Source organism: Apteryx mantelli, chromosome 4 (assembly GCF_036417845.1).
Source record: "Apteryx mantelli isolate bAptMan1 chromosome 4, bAptMan1.hap1, whole genome shotgun sequence".
NCBI classification, from domain to species: domain Eukaryota; kingdom Metazoa; phylum Chordata; class Aves; order Apterygiformes; family Apterygidae; genus Apteryx; species Apteryx mantelli.
This window is the reverse complement of record NC_089981.1, coordinates 21,293,242-21,309,920: the sequence shown is the minus strand read 5'-3', so window position 1 is coordinate 21,309,920 and position 16,679 is coordinate 21,293,242. Positions and strand designations below refer to the sequence as shown.

The 16,679-nt window shown below is 46.9% G+C and overlaps 1 protein-coding gene across 2 annotated transcripts in view; it reads right to left on the bottom strand.

Moving 5' to 3' along the window:
• Positions 1-9,684, bottom strand: part of KMT5B (lysine methyltransferase 5B) — a 30,418-nt gene extending 20,734 nt beyond the window's left edge. The window contains exons 1-2 of one of the 2 annotated variants that reach the window (XM_067295938.1): positions 8,615-9,684; positions 661-906 (exon numbers count right to left, since the gene is read on the bottom strand). In XM_067295938.1, the coding sequence (XP_067152039.1) occupies positions 661-820 (160 nt within the window). In that variant the 5' untranslated portion in view covers positions 821-906; positions 8,615-9,684. The remainder of the gene's footprint in view (positions 1-660; positions 907-8,614) is intronic. The other variant, XM_067295939.1, reaches the window with a different exon arrangement.
• Positions 9,685-16,679: the final 6,995 nt, after the last annotated feature.

Below are 16,679 nucleotides of genomic sequence, written 5' to 3'. Positions count from 1 at the left end.
CAATGGAGAAAGTATTTTAAAAAAGTTTTATGGGTGCCTCTAATTAATTGTGTTCCCTCCCCATACAAACAAAACCTTCCACAGTACACAGTTCAGTCATGCTTGCCCCTGAAATTTCAGACCTATAAACATGATAAAGCCATGAAAATACAGAACCCGATTTTCCAAAATCTGAATAAAAGATTTACTCTGAATTTTAGTCCTTCGTCCCCAATCAATATTGAAAATAAAAATCCACGTTCCTTAAAAGCAGCTTCATAGCTGCTATTGATATAGGTGACTTCATTCAAAATGAGGTTTACATCTACACAAACATTCAGCTGGGCTAGCAATTCAAATCTTATCTGGAATCTATTTCCTATCACACTAGTTCTCAGCTAGTGCGAACGATGTATTTTGCATGTGACCGGTACAAAATAAATTTACATCCAATGATTTTCACTTCACTTTTGAACTGAACTGAAGAGATCCATATGCCTAAGTGAGTTATTACAACTTACATAAACATAATTAATCTGATGATAGCTACGTGCTGAGAACGTCTCTTAATTCATGAATTAAGGCAAGATAAAAGCCTGGCTTTCCAATTTAAAAATTCCTCCTTTAAACATTGGTAAGATGAATCACATACAACATTAAGCCACATAAATAAGTGCATACATCTGCTTGATCTTCTCTCAACTCCATTTTTGCCAGTCTTCGGATTCTCCTTTCCCGCGTGCTGCAATTTGGTCTGATTCTGTGGGTGGTCATTAGACGACTTGCTTCCACTTCTCCTGCCATTCACCACCATGTTCTTGGATTCTCCCAGCCACTTCATTCCCACAGAAAACCTGACCCAGTTGCATTTAGTCACTTTTCAGAAGGCTTGGAGAAGTGGATGAATATTTTCAGTTCCAATTCCTGCTGGAAATAAAACATGAAAAATAATTAGCACTAACCGGGAAACCTATTTTCAAAGCATAGCTTTTAAGGAGAAGGATTAGAACATGACTGTCGTTTGCATTAGAAACAACAAGAAGTTGTTCATTAGCACTAGCACAGGGAGCTGTTGCAGACACAAACACGTGGGGAAAACTATTGTTCTGTAACTTGCTGCCACATCTGGAAGCAAAGACAGAATTATAAAGCTGATAAGTTGTTCAGGCCAGAAAACCTCAGACTCAGGAACTGAGCAGGCATGTGTGTGCGCATGTGTGTCTGTGTGCATACATATACATGTGTGTGTGCACGTCCATGTCTGTATATACATATATATGCAGGCACATATATGTTCGTTCAGTGCTAATGAACAAATATATATATACATGCACACAGCTTTATGTGGGACACCAAAACCAGATTATTTTCAAGTAAGATTATATTTACAAATAAACAAAATCTATAACCTGTTTTGAATCTACAGCCAAGGGGCATTATGCAAACATCCTCTAAAAAGTAACAATAAGCACAATGAAATATTAAAGAACTCAGTAAAGATGTTAAATCTGCTGGTTAATATTAATTAATTAATATTAATTCAGAGTTCAGAAAACCTCAGTCATGATCTACGAGGTCCCAGGCTACTCTTGCAGCTAGTATTTAAAAAAAAAAAAGTTACATCTGGCTCAACGGTCCAGTACTCAGGTCACAAATAGAGCACAAAATCTACACTATGAAAGGGGCCAGCACACCCTTGTTTTTGCCTGCAGTCCAAATATCTTTCGCATAAATAATTATCATACAAGAAAGCTAACAATGTTTTCGAACAGTGGTCTCACTCTGTGCCACTTGCAGAAACACCCCCCCGATCTACACAATTATTTTACAATTGCATTTATGCATTAATAATTCATTTACTTGCTTTTAGTTCATCCTCCTCCTGACAGCTCTCTCAGAGAAATAAATTGCATTTTTGTTTTCTGTTTTTTTTCCCTCCGAGGCGTTAATGCTTTGTCCACAGCAAGCTTTCTATATTCAGCGTACAGTGTTATCAGGCCACAAGCATTTCAGTCAGGCAGAAGAGATTCAAACTAACCAGATGTTTTGAAAAAATATCAGTGTAGGATATATATTTCATAACTTCTGTAGAAATTCCGGGTTTAATCAGTTAAGACTAGCATAACACTGAAATTCTGTTAAATACCTATGTCATCAAGCTACTTAAAGTCAAAGAAATATTTATGGCTAGATAATTAGTAACTAAAAGTTCCTTAGAAAGATTCAGAATTGAGGTATAAAAGACAAATAGCACGGAGAAGCAACTTCATGGACTTATTGACTCAAAAAAACCTCCAAAACACACCTTACTAAAACTATCTAACCAGAAATCTGTAAGTTTTAGAACCTTTTGCAGATGGTCACACCACAGAAAGACAAGAAGAGTATTCGCAGAGCGCAACAGCAGTATATTGAGAAAAAGTGGCTAAACTACTGCCTCGATATAGGGAAAGAGAGCTGAGAGGATTTCAGCGGACAAGGAATTCTCTTGCTGCCAGTGACTGAAAGAACTGGTTTTGACCTCAAGATAAAAAACAAACAAACAAAAACACACAAAACAAAACCAAAATACCCCCCAAACCCTCAACAAAAAGCAGGTTTAAGTGCCTATTTTGCTGGCCCTCCCAGCTTTGTCGCAGTATAGGCCAGAGCCGAAACTGAACAACTTGTTGCCAAGCAGAACGCAGAATTTGCTCTGTCTGCTGGCAAAATACAAAGTTACCAGTTACAACATTCAGAAAACAAAACCAAGTCATCTTAAAATTTGCTAGGGAAAAACCCCTCTATTCACTGCATTTAGCCATACCCAGAACCAGGCAATTTCACACAGTCCCTCCAAAAAGCTGTTGGAAATCTCATGGCCAGATCTGTACTAAGCAACAGTAAAGAAAGGCTTTTACTTTTTTTCTTTAGGAAAAGAAAAAGTCTCCCACCAAAACTTCTGGCAGAGGACAGCTACCCCATGAAAATCTGCACTGAATGTTGCATAGACACTTGGTGAAAAACTCGCTCTGTTAAGCTTGACTCTTTCTGCTTCTCAATCAATTTATTTTACAGCTCTATATGCTCCAATATAAATCCTGTTTGCGCATTTTTGCAATAGCGATAAAACAAAGCATTAAAAACATAAACCCACGTTAAAGACTTCAGCCAAATCCAATCTTGGTGTCTTTATAAGCCAGGACTGAACTACACCTAACGCCCTGTTGGAGTATAACAGCGCTGTGCTGCCAGCGTTGAAGAGCAGCGCAGGTAAATGAAGCCTATCGTGAAGCCCCCCTGGGGTCGGTGAACGCCAGCACGCAGCTGCCTGGAGGGAAGATGCTCACACGGCAGCCTTCCAGCGCTTCTAACGCGCACGACAGCCACGCTTCGGCTGCGGAGAGGACAGCGATGGACCTCTCACGCCTACGTCCGAATCGCAGGAGGGCGAGCAGTATTTATACCGAGACACTCCTGCATAACAAATATTGCAAGGACAAGGAAATCACTTCTGACGGCAAAGCTAAGGAGGAATGTAAGGCCATATAAGAACACTCAGACCATACTCAATTTTAGGGAAATGCAACATTTAGCTTTTGCTGCAAGATGTACTGACACAGATGACTACAGATGCCCTTGCCAATTCCCCACAGTAAAACCAAAAAGCAACTCACCTGGTGAAGCCTAGAAAAAATTCTGGTGAAAAACTCATTATTCCTCTGACCCTAGCAGTGTGAGATATAAACACTGAGCACGTTTGCAGAAGCAAGAAAACTTTTGTCTCCATCTACTGTTAGCTTTTATTTTCTAATACTGGCCAAATAGTAATACGTGTCCGGAGAACTTCCGGACTGCAAGCGTGTTTCTAGCAGCTGCTCTTCCTGCTCTCCCAACACCCAAACCCTGCCTTCGAGAGACAGCACCAAGAGCCAGAACCAACAGACATGAGCCTTTTCACAGCGAGTACCTCCCTTCCTCCCATCACCCTCATCACCATCAGCCCATCATCACCATCAGCCCATCTTTATCACATCTTCGGAGGCAAATCTGCTACCCCTCCCTCAACACCAACTACCTTCTACTTCGAACTCGCAACGACAAGTCCTTCAGGAATGGAGGGAGCAGAGTAAGAGGATGAACATCATCATCTTCCTATTCAAGAACAAAAAAAGTCCTACCTGGAACATACTCATACCTCCAATTCCCGTTAAAGGCCTTTTCCACTACAAAACGCTACGCAGCGCACGGCACACTTAGGACTTGAGGCTTACCTATCCTGTTAAGTTTACCAGCACAGTTAAAGCTTCCAAGGGACCTTTTTTCTTTCAATGCAAGTGTCCACGCTTTGGTTTTAACCCTTTATTATTATCCTGCCGTAGCTCTACGGGCCCATTTCCTCAAGCTGCAAAAAAACAGATCAATCATATTCTGCTCCTCTCATCTAGTAATTTAGTGTTTCACTGCAACAGCGCTCTTAAGATGAAAACTCAATTACTTTTGTCAGGTTCTAAATCTATCAAACCTATTAACGTGCTTTCCGAACGCTATTTTTATTTCAATAACCTTAAGAAGCACCAATCAAGAACTGAAGTGGAAATCGATAAACAGCTCAAAACGGATACTCATGAAGCCAGGTATATTCAAAAGTGCTTACCGGACTGAGTAAAGACTACAGTTCGTATTTATAACACATATGAAAAGCCTACATCCCCTTACACTGGAAAATGCAGCAAAGCTGTATGAATTTGAGGAAAGAGATTCTGTGGCCATAAAAATGGATCTCAAAAGCTGCCTGAGCCTCCCAAGTTATGTGCTCGCATCTGCGATATCAACTCAGTAAAGCCTTGCTGTGAGGGAAAAAAAGTTGCACAAAATCAAATAAACGAAACCCTGAAACGTACAAACTCACAAATACCAGAGACCGCAAGAAATCCAAGTATCATTTACTTCAGTCCACCGTAACACAGCTTTCGTATGTAAATATTTATTAAAGGCCAGAGATCAGCTTCTAAACAGAAGCAGTGCATTTTGCTCACCACGCTCCAGGAAACCGGCAAAGACACTGGGATCGCAAGGTCTCCTAGCAGACAGGCTCATCCTCCCCTTCCTCCTGGTCTCCAGCACATGGGCTGTCAAGGGACATCCTTCTAAACTGTGGGGTCTTCATTTTTTAAACTCAAGTCACCTAAAGCAGCAATTCTTGGGGTTATCTTCTCGAACTATAGCTGCAGAAAGTCTGCCTCAACAAAACGGTAGCCTAGGCCAGATGCAGGATGCTAACAAAATGTTTCACATAGGACTGGTTGATCGCATCCTCTGCTTTCCGGACAAACCAATGGTACCAAGAGGAAAGATAAATGTCTCATTACTGGCAACTGTAAAATAACAACTGACCTTTGAATCTCGGAAACAGAGTAAGAGCATGCAACCAGTTTTTCTATGGGATCACCAGGCTGTAGAGGATTTCACAACCACCACAGCCGAACAATTAAAAAAAAAAATCCACTAATAAAAAAAAATTTTCAGGTTTCTGAGAATACAAGGAAAAGACTCCTAGTGAAATCAAAGCAGAATGAAAACTTGCACAGCTCTCAGGAGTTTCTCAGAACTGCCTCAAACCCTATTTCAGTCACTATTTTTGACAGCTCAGACAACTACACTAAACCGGACGAGGCACAGAAGGCTTCTGGCTCACAAAGGGTGCAAAGCTGAGGCACAGCGTCACTTCCAACAGAAATGCAATGATTTACTCTGCGAACTACTATTAATGACAGTAAAACAACGCAAAACTAGCCTTAGCACAAAGGTCTTTACACCCACAAAAAGGAAAAGATCTGGGAGTCCATAACCCCTGCAGCCAAAGCTGTATCCTATAGCCACTTGATTTTAAGCTCCCTCTCGATTTTGTCCGCATGACTGTTTCAGCACATTAAGCCCCAAGAAACATTCACTTTTTCTGCAGCGTTACGTTCCAGTCAGTCAGTTCTCTGAACCACCCGAGCGCAGAAGCAGACCTGGATTAACAAAGGCACAGGGGAAGGTGCAAGGCTGTGGCAAAACTGCCTCAGGTCAGCTCACACTGCTGCAGAACTGCAGCCCTGGGGGGCGGTTTCGTGACAGCAGGCGCCGATCCAAACCTGGGGCTGCCACAGCTCCAGCCCCTCCGCAAGAGCTCAGCCCGCACATTCCCACCTTCCCTCTTGCGCCTGTTCTTTCGCAGCCACGTGATTTTCGCATACCAATTTGGAAACTAATCCGGTTGCGATACCGGCACAAAAGCCATAGTGTAGCGGGATGAATGAGGGGCACAGAGGGAAGGAACACGCGGAAGTGCTGAAGCAGCTCCTGCCCCTTCTGCTCCTGCCCCTATCTCCTCCACCGTGGTGTCCTCTCAGGGCGAAGCAAAACCAACGGCCGAGCCAAGCTAACAGCAAAGCACCCCGAGAAGGCTCTGCAGTCTCCCTCGCATCACCGCGACAACTCCAGCGTTAGAGACCTTTCTCAGAGACAACCTAATGGCACGTTGCTTCTGGGAGAACCTCCTGCCCCCCCTTGCCCATTCACACTAACATTTCTGCCAGTTCTGGTGCTCACTAGACCCCCTCCATGAGCCAACTTAACTGATTAACCCAACAGGAAGCAAAAAAAGGCAGATAATTTTCTGCCGGCTTAATGAGCTGAACAGGTTCAGCAAAGGATGCACCGGGCACTAGAGCTCGGGAGGCGCAGTAGCGGGGCAGCAGCAGCAGGACCACTGAAAGGGAGGGAAAAGCAGCTGCAGCAGTTCAGTGCTGTAACTCGCACGGCTTCACCCTGGAGGTCCTTGGTCCGGCAGGCCTTGCGAGCGAGCGGACGGACGGACGGGCACGGCCAGCGCTGCAGCTCGATGGCCCCTTCGGCAGCACCCCGCGGGTGCTCGCGCCCCACGTCCACGGCACACAAGCGCGGAGCGCGGCGACCGAACCGGGGAGGTAACCAGAGAAGAGCTGGCTTACACCCTGCTCGCCGCCGGCTTGCGCTGCTGGTGGCGGGACGGCACCGCAGGACGATACAATACGGGGGGAGACAAGAAGAGGGGCTGGGGAAGCGGTCGGGAGCGCTGAAGCTCATATTGCTCCCGAATGCTTTGTACTGTCAAACCACAGCCTCAGATCCGCAGCTGAGCGCAGAAGTATCAGACCTTCCACTCACGACGTTAACACAGCCGTCCGGGCTGTTAAAGCACAGTGCCGGAGGAAGCGAAAAGCGTACCGGGAACTGTAGTCCTACAACAGGACAATGTTAACAGAGCAAAAGTGACATGCGAGAACCCTATTCGGCGCTGCCACTGAAAATACAAGGGTGTACTTTCCCTCGCAGCCTCCCACATATTCATTTCATATACTAAACAGTTCATTTAAATAAGTCTTATTTTCCAGTTTGTCAACTCAAACCGGGATAAAGCAGAGTTTCGTTTCCGTCTGGCCCTAGTAATAAGAGAGCAGCACAAAGATAAACAAGAAAAATCCCACTTCGCAAGCAATTAAGTTCTAAATGCATTTCTTCATACAGCAAGAAAAAAAACTCCTAAAGAGTTCAAGGCAAAATTTCATTTTGAATCAAAATAAAAGAGGGCTGCCTTATGAAAAAAAAGGACATAACTACACCTGAGTTTTTATGCTGTAATACATTGGATCCATACGGACTAAAGGCTCCCACTATTTCTACGGTTACATTTCCATCTCGTATTTGCCACCGCGAGCTGAACTTCATCCAACACGCAAGTGTTCCAAGTTTTACCCCTAACATCCGTATATCTGCTGGGACCCAGCTGAGCAAAGCAGCACGTACTTTCCCTTGCCTTCGCTCTTTCAGAGAGCGATGGGTTAAGACCTCAAACTTTTAGATAGAGAGAGCCTGGACAAACGGATGCTTTACGCCTTCCGTAAAGGTGTGTATTCCCCGTTGCAAAAAAAGGACAGAAAAAAGAAGGGAAAGGGCGCAGGAGCAGGACGTCGGGCACTTCGGCCCGAGCGGCCCCGCAGCGGCGCAGGCTCCGGCGAGCGGCTCCACAGGAGCCGAGCTGCGGCCGCCGCCTCCTGACCGCCAGCGCCGCGCGGCCCCGGCCTGCGGCACCGCCTTCCCGGCGCCTCTCGCCAGAACCGCGCTACCCTCGCGCCGGGGCGGGGGAACGAAACGAAAGGAAATGAAGAAAGAAGAAAGCCCACCCGCACAGCGCGGCGGAGACGCGAGTGGGAAACGCTCCCGCGAGCGTGGGGCGGAAGGGAGCGGGCCCTGCCGGCGCCGCCGCCTCCCGGCCCCGTGCTGCCCCCTAGGGCTCGGCTCCCGCCGGCTCCGGGCACCGGCACCGAGCACCGGCCCCGGCCCGGCCCTCAGCGCCGCCGCCCGGGCCCCCTCCGTGACCGCGGCCGGACACCGAGCACCGCCCGTCGCACGGCGCCCCCCGCCCCGTCCCCGGTCCCCGCACCCGGGGGGGGGGGAAGGGGGGCAGCCCCCAAATACCGCCCCCCCCCCCGCAGCGCCGGCACCCCCCCCCCCACCACGCGCGCGGGGGCACCGCCGGCTCACGCGTGTGCCCCGTCCCGGGGGCGTCGCGCCGGCCGCGATCCCCTGCCCCCCCCGCCGCCGCCGCCGCCGGGCGGCGGACACTCACCTCCCGGCTGCCCCGCCGCGCTGGGGTCCCCTGCCGCCGCCGGTGCTGCCCCAGTCTCCACCAGGGGGAAAATGAATCATCAAAGAAAAGGGAGATAAAGGGGGGGGAAGGGAGGAAGGTGAGGAGAGGGGGAGAGAGAAGATTGAGCCAGAAAGGGGAGAAGGGGGAGGAAGGAAAAACACGGGAGGGGAAAAAAAAAAAGCGGCGGTAATGATAAAAAATAATTCCAAGTGGGGGGAGGAAAAAAATGGCGGATTAAAATCCAAGATGGCGGCGCCGAGGGGCGAGCGATGCAGGGGGGAGGCGGCGGGGGCGCCGCCTAGAGATCCCTCCGCGGGGACCCGCGAGAAAGAGTCCGCCGGGCTCCCTCGCGGAGACCCCGCGGGGCGGCGGCGAGCTCTGGCCGTCGCCGCCGCCGCTGCCTCCTCCTCTTCCTCCTGCTTCTCTGCGGGGGGCTCTCTCCCGGCCGGGCAGGCGAGCGGCCGCTGCAGCCACCGCACTCCGAAGTTTCTTCTCCTAGCTCCTGCGAAGCCCGCGGCCGTCCGGGGAGAGACACCTCCTGCCTGCGCGCTCCGCCGCGGCGGAGGGACACGGCGGGCCGCGCCGAGCCTTGTGCGCCCGCCGCCGCGGAAGGATACTCCGCTCCAAAGAAAACACAGCCCTACTTCACACCCCTCCCCACCGCCGCCGCGACCTGCGCCTCTCCCCGCCGCCTCAGGCCGCAGCGACAGGCCGCGGCTCAGCGAGCCTCACCGCCGCCGCCCGCGCCTCGCCCGCGGCGGAGGGACCGCGCGGGGGGAGCGGCGCCCATGACGGCCCCCGCCGCGGCGGAGGGATCCCGCCGCCAGAAAACGAGGTCCGGGCCACACCACGGCTCGGCGGCCCTCGGCGGCGCACGCGGAAGAAGTCCCGGTCGGCTCGCGGCGGAGCTCGGCGGGATCCCTCCGCCGCGGGCTGCCCTTTAAATGCGAGGGACTCCCTACCGCGGGGAGGGGAGTGGCGGCGCGGCCCTCCAGCTCTTGCCGGCGGGCGAGCTCGGTTTGGGGGTGGCTCCGGGACAGGAGGGGCTTTGACCGTCCTCCCTTTCCCTGGGGGGGGGGGGGCCGCGGCGCCTTGCCCCGCTCTCCTTGAGGTGGGGGGAAGCTATCGCCTCGGAGAGCGCCGGAGCTCCGGCACCTGCTTCCTCCCGGCGCTTCCTGCCAGAGCTATTTAAAAATGGCCCCCGCCGGGTGGCGGCGGCGGCGGGGGGAGGCACCGCCTTCCCTCGGGGGGAGGCGTGGGGCAGCCGCGGGGAGGGGAAGGGCAGGGCAGGGGGTGCCCCACACCCGCCCCCCCCCCCCGCGCTGAGGGAGGGGGGGCCTTGCCGCACCCCTTCCCCCCCCGCCCCTTCCCCCTGCTTTATTTTCATTTTTTTCTAATTTTTTCCCCTGCCGTTCGTCCCCCAGAGGCTGGGCAGCGGGCCGCGCCTCCTTCCTGCTGCTCTCAAGTAGGTGTCTGAAGGGGGGAAAAATCCCCAACCCCCCCCAAAACCCCCTATGCCTTGTAGGGGCACCCACTTAATACACCGTCACCCCCCCTCCCCAAGGCGCCCCCCGGGAGTTTTCCTCAGAGGCCCCGCGCTCGGGACGCGCCGCAGCCCCCCATCGCCCCTTATTTTTGGGGAGGCGCGGGTGCCCCTGCGAGGGTTTCCTCAGGGGAGCGGCAGCCGCTTCGCCCGCGAACGCCCGTGTCCTGGGCCCCAGTGAAACGCCGCCTAAAAAAGGGGCTACTTGGGGCCTTCCGGTGTTTTTTTAAAAAAATAAAAATAAAAATTATGATGTGGAAAATTCTGAAAATTCTGAGAAGTCTCTTGTGAGCCCAAAGTGGGTTGCCGTTCAGCGCTTAATTAAATACATTTGTGAAAAAGCTTCTTAGCGCGGTAATTGCCGACCCCCCCCTCATGTCTCCAGAAGTTGGGAAATTCGACGGCGAACGTTTCCTGCTCAAAGTTCGGAGGTTTTATTACGTGCTTAATATTTTAAGTTGCCCTTTGTTTCTTGTCATATGATGTTCGTAGGCTGATTATAGTACGACTCATATATGAGGTTTACAGGTTTACTAGAAACTTTTAGATAATTTCAGCTCATTCAGCCTTCCTGGAAAAGGAGAAGATTTGCCACAACTTTCTTCTCTACAGCTACTCACCAGGACTACCAAGTCCTCAGTTTTCTACTGGTGTTATTAATACTGGAAAGCTAAGAGGTTTTAATAAAACAGTATAATTTCATTCAGAATTTAGTATAATTTTGCTTTAATTGCACAAGCAAAAAAATATCTGGAAATGGCGTGTGCCCCAACAAACAAAATTTCTATTTGAATTGATTTTACTACAATTTAGTAGCAATAAATTACTTCTAAAGCTACAATTTGGTGTGCCCAATTGTTAGATCCGTTGAGCACAGACTTTTGCAGTTCATTTATAAACCTCTGAAGGAAAGACTTTAAGCAAGAGCTAGTTATTGATAACATCACAAGCAGAGACACTATGTTAATATTAAAAATGACATTTATACATTGTCTTTTAGATGCACCAGGTTGCTCAGTATACTTATGGAAATCTCTACAGTCATCTCAGAAATATAGATATTGCTAGACTGAAGATGTTGGCTTTGGCCTTACCGGCAACAAGAGTTTTCCCTAATTCCAACAGTGGACGGTGAGTCCTTAATGTGGTTGAAATAGTGCACGTGCAAAAAATTATTTACAGCCCTCCTATGGACTCCGGCAGGTGATCTGCCAACAACGCCCAGGTTAAGTCTGAAAGGATGTTGATTTTTCAGAGTGTGCTCATGTAAAAGTTATTTCCGCTGCTACTGTCGTAACAATTATAACAGTTAAAGAAAATAAAAAGCCTGTTTTCAGTTTGATTGCAATTGGTTTTGTTGTTTCTCCTACTTTACAACACTTCCCTATTGTAGGTCTTTCATATAGTAACACAAAATACTGCCTCTGAAAGTAAGAAAGTTGGGTGGTAAAACCATGATAGCGTGCTTCAGGAATAAGTTTGCTGTGTTACGCTATTTTTAACTGCTCATATTTGACTAGATTTCAGTTTTACCCCCTTTCTTTATAGGACATATCAACAGGTACTGGCTACATTTCTGCAAACCAGCAGATGCATGGAGATTAGCTCCAGCTAAATGTAATTTCAGAAATTTAATTATATTTTGTATTGTACAAAACCTACAAATAGTTTCAGCATTGGTTTCGCTTCCTAAATTACTACTATTATGGTAGGTTTAATCCTCAGCAGGACAGGAATTCTGAAATCTGAAACTTCTACTATTTTTAATTAGTTAACAAAGGATGGCGACGGTGGCACTATTTTCAGAAGGAGTGAAAATTTAATTCCGTCGCATATTACTCAATATACCTGTGGAGATTTTGTGACTTCTGCTGGAGAATTTTTTAAGATACTATGAGACTGAAAGATTATGGGTATATGCCATGCAATGGACAAGTTTATTTCAGCGTGCACTGCAAAGAATTGATAGAACTTATGCCTTTAATTCTCTTAGTATTATTCCTAAATTGTTACAGTGATAAAATTTAAAAGTAACTGCTTTTGCTATTTGTTAACTTTGTAGATGTTTCCCAGTTTGACAACAGCTTTTACGTTTTCAGCATCTCGTGTATGCTACTAATATTGCAAACATATTTGGTTACCCAATTTTCAGTGAAAAATTGTAGTTTCTGAAATATTTATGTGATGAGTGGCTTTGTAAACCATATATTTTAAGAAGCAAAACTTGAGCTTTAGACTTGAGTGATGCATGGAAGCTGCTGTGTTGCAATTACTGGGGCATTGTATAGGTACAAAATTCTGCTTGCGGCTGCAGCTTCAGAATCAGGCCTTCGGTCCTTAGTCTCCCTTTTCAAAACAACAGCTACTGCGACTACACCTTTCCAGTGATATAAAGCCAAATTCAGCTTCAGCTGAAAAAGACAGAGCTCTAGATTAGCAAATGGTGTTGTGTCCCTGTGTGCCAGGGAGGCGTTTGTCCATTTTTGTTTGATTTGCAGATCTGGCCTTAAATACTGTGGTAATGGGTAATTTTGAGGGCTACGAGCATATAATCATAATCGAAAAGTCCATTGCCCACTTGACAGTTTAAACTCAGCTGCATAGACATTTTTTTCTTGCTTGCTTTTGTTCTGCAGTACTTCTGCATAGCCCCAGTCTAAGCATTTTTTGAAAAGGACGTCTGGGAGTGTTTATGAGCCTAGCTGTCATATACATTGGGGCACTTTAGTAGGCCTGCCAGGCTATAAGGCCCCTTCGTGCAGGGAAAGTTAAAAAGCACCGCACCAAGAATCTGGGAGCAGAGCTCGCTGAATACTAAGTAATTCCCGGCGATACTGCTCCGAGCCAGCGCTGAACTCCCTGTTAGTCAGCTGTGCCCCAGTCTGTCTCCCGTCGGTAGTTCGACCCCACCTTCTCCGTTACACCAAAGCTCTCGGTTCGGCTGCCCAGAAGCGCTCCGATATCACCTGCCGTATGTGCCATACACTGAAATCTCTAAGTATGTCGAAGCGTTGATGATGACCTTCTCTTTTAAAAAAAGCACCGTATGTTTATTAGCGCTATAACTCTTGCTGGAATTTTAAATGGGGTGTGCCGTAACCCAAATCCATACACTCAATTCTGCTACTTTTAACAGAGCAGCGATACCACCAAGTGAAGCAGAAACATGAGGAACAAGAAAGAAATACAAGGAAGGAGCTGAAGTAAATCAGCAGGTGAAATGAACTCGATCTTGCAGTTATGGTAATATTTTATCTTCTGTTTACAGCAAGCAGATGTTCTATAGCCATTATTTTTACTGTTTGCAAGAAATGATGTTATGCAAAGGGATAACAGGTTTCAAATGGTGAGTTACACAGCAAACAGGGGCAGAGCATTTTTACGTTGGCATGGGCACACGAAGAATTTGTTTCCTCGTACGCTGAGCAAGTAGCTATCTTCCTGTGACATCTCCGAGAAAATCAATCCCTTCTACTCACATCAGTGCAGGAGGGTGGCCTTAGGCGCTAATGTGAGCCTGTGCCCCACTGAACGCGCTGGGAGATGTGCCATTGCAGTCAGTGTAATCACCTCTGACTGATGTCACGAGTCAGTTTTCACTGGCAATTACATCCCCAAAGTTAAACAGCACGAATGAATGTAAAAACGAATAAAATAAAAGTCATTTGCTATCAGAAATCTTATTAATTTATCAAAAATGTACATATTCTCAGTAACAGATGGTCAATAATAGATGATAGATGGCCTCCTCTGTGTAAATTAATGGCTGTAATTCACTTGAGGGGTTCTGCTGATGTCGTAAGCTGCCAGAGTGCAGCTTGAGTGATTTATTAACAGCTGCAGAAATCCTGGAGTGAATTACATCCTTGTATTTGCTTAGGGTCTGCAGATTGTTACTTACAAAATATGGAGGTTTGTGTTTCCTCCTTATTATAGGGGTCTTTTATGTGGCTGGGGCAAGGTGCTGAAACGGCTGGTGTGAAAGCCGAGCTCCGAGTCTGTGGTGAAGGTGGTAGCATTCAGACTTTCTCTGCTAATGTGTATCAACACCAAGCCTTTCTTTTTACAATAAGCTAATCAATATCTGCAAACGTTTACATAAGTCCTGGCCTTCTTTTTTCCTCCTTTCCCTCCATCAAATACAAACAATGTCAGTATCTCCTGATCCGGAAACCTCTTAACGCTGAGGCGCTCGACATTGTAGTCACTGCCTCTGTGCGGATCGAGCTGTGTCCACAACAAAAAGATAGCACAGTGGTGGGTCCTAAATACTGCTACCCCTAGTGATACCTGAGCATTTGGGGAAAAGGCTACTGCTCAAGAAGGCTAAAATAAGAGCCTGGAAACCAAAATCCTTTGTGCAAAGGGAAGAGGCTGTTCCATGTCCTATCACCCTCCCTGGTCAGAGAGAAAATCCTTCCCTTTCTCCATAAAACTCCTGAATGGTGAAAGGGAGAATCTCCTCTTCGGCTGGCCTCAAAAGATGCTGATCGTACATGTTAGCCCACCTTAACATCTGAGGCTCGTTCTTAGGGGATCCCTTCGAGTTCTCGCTGAAATGATCAATACTTCCCAATCAGATTTAACTTGCCCTTCTGAAATGTGAACACATGCAAGCAAATCAAATAATACTCATTTCCCTTCCTTTTTTGCCCTCCCTCAAAGTAGGAGGTGATGAGAATGTTATCAATTCGTGTTTCTCAAACGAGGAATACGTTTCCAACAAGTACTGTAAGTTGCAGAGGGAGTGGAAAAGGGAAATGAGAGTGAATGATCAAGAGTTGCATGACAGGAAGGAACAGGCAGAATTCATTTGCAAATAACTTTGTGCAGTGCTTGTATTAAAAATGTAGAATTTCTCTGCCGAATTTCACTGGGTGTTTGGATGCCAGCTAGATTCCTGTGAAATACCTTTTCGGCTTTCTCTCTTCTCCGAAATTAGTTTTGTTTGTTGGTAGTTGGATCTCACTGGCCTTTGGGAGAGGGCTGCAGCTCCTGTCCTGGGCAAGAAATACTGCTTTACTCCTGCTTTTCTTCACCAACACACGTCTGTAGGAGTGATCTGTCTTTATCAAAGAGGTACAAATAGAAGGAAGGGGATATTTGTATAGAAAACAAAAGTTAGGATTTGAAGAAAAACAGGCTCCAGAAATTGTTCACTGCCTTGAGGCAAAGCCCTTTGAAGTCATTACAAGTTTACTAATTTCAGCAAGCTTGTTACTGCTGTTACAGCGTCATGGAGAAGCCCAGTTGCATCTGAATCCCACCATATGAGGTGTCACCCAAACGTACAGAAAGGTATCTCCAAGACATAGGAAAAGTTTAGCCTTTCTGTTTTGTTTTTGCTTTTGCTTTCTGGAATGAAATCCTGTCTTTTGGCTGTTTTTAAAACAGCTTATGGACTCGTACTAGGATATATCCACAAGCCTGGATCTACTTGCTCACGTTTTCGCTCTTCAGGAACTATATGTAAAGCAGGCGACCAGTTGGACCACAGTCTTTCCATGATTTGCAGCTTCCGAGTCACTTCTGAAACAGGCTCCTTAATTTCCTCTCAGATTGGATCTGAATACGCTTCTTCCCTTTTCCTTTTTAAACTGAAGAAAGGTGGGTGGAGGGGTTTTTGTTTGTTTCTACATGTCTACTTGTTAACTTTGGACACAGTTTACATGAAAGATGTTGTACAAAAAGAAAAAAGAAAAAAAAAGAAAGAAAAAGAAAAAAAGAGCCTGTTGAGATAATTCTTAGGCTGTCTTTTTTTATGCTGTCTTTTTTATGCTTTGTGGGGGAGGGGCTGTGTTTGTCTTCCCCAAACTCCATTGTGATTCAAAAATTCATTATATTGGCAGGGATTTTTCGCTTTCTTTTGTCACACCAGCAAGGAAAGCTGCCTGTTCTGTACCGGTTCTGCGCTTCAGCACCTTTCTCTTGTCTCCTTTTCGTAGCCTGGCTTTTCCACGCCTTACGGACTGGCAAATCAGTGCAAGGTTGTGCGGTCCCAAGAAGTAATGATGTCCACTATTTCTCCCCATTCCTGTATTATTTCTGAAAGCTGTGGGACGATTTGTTCCATAAACAACAGCAAGCAGCCTAGAGCTCCCTGTCCCCCAGTTCCTCCACACTGCAAAACGCAGGTAGTTGTTACATCTGGTCTAATCCTGAACAGCTACCGAAAGAAACAATGTACTCTTTATTATTTACAGATCCGTGGTGAGCAGCAGTGTACCAGTGTGATGCTTAGTCTCAAGCAGTAGAATTACAACAAACGCATTTTTTGACCTTGCAAGGTTTTTTACTTTGTTACTGTAAAGTTTTTTAACAAACGTACAGGATTCTGGAAATGTTCTGATGGGCACAGATCAAATTCCAATAAAGTAGGCTGGTCAAGGCTTTATTTGTCCTTATATATTACCTATATTAGCTATCTCACACCTGGAAAAATAGTGTGTTTCTAAAAGGATCCAAAGGGCAAGTGTCAGGCTGTTTACTTCACATTTTTGT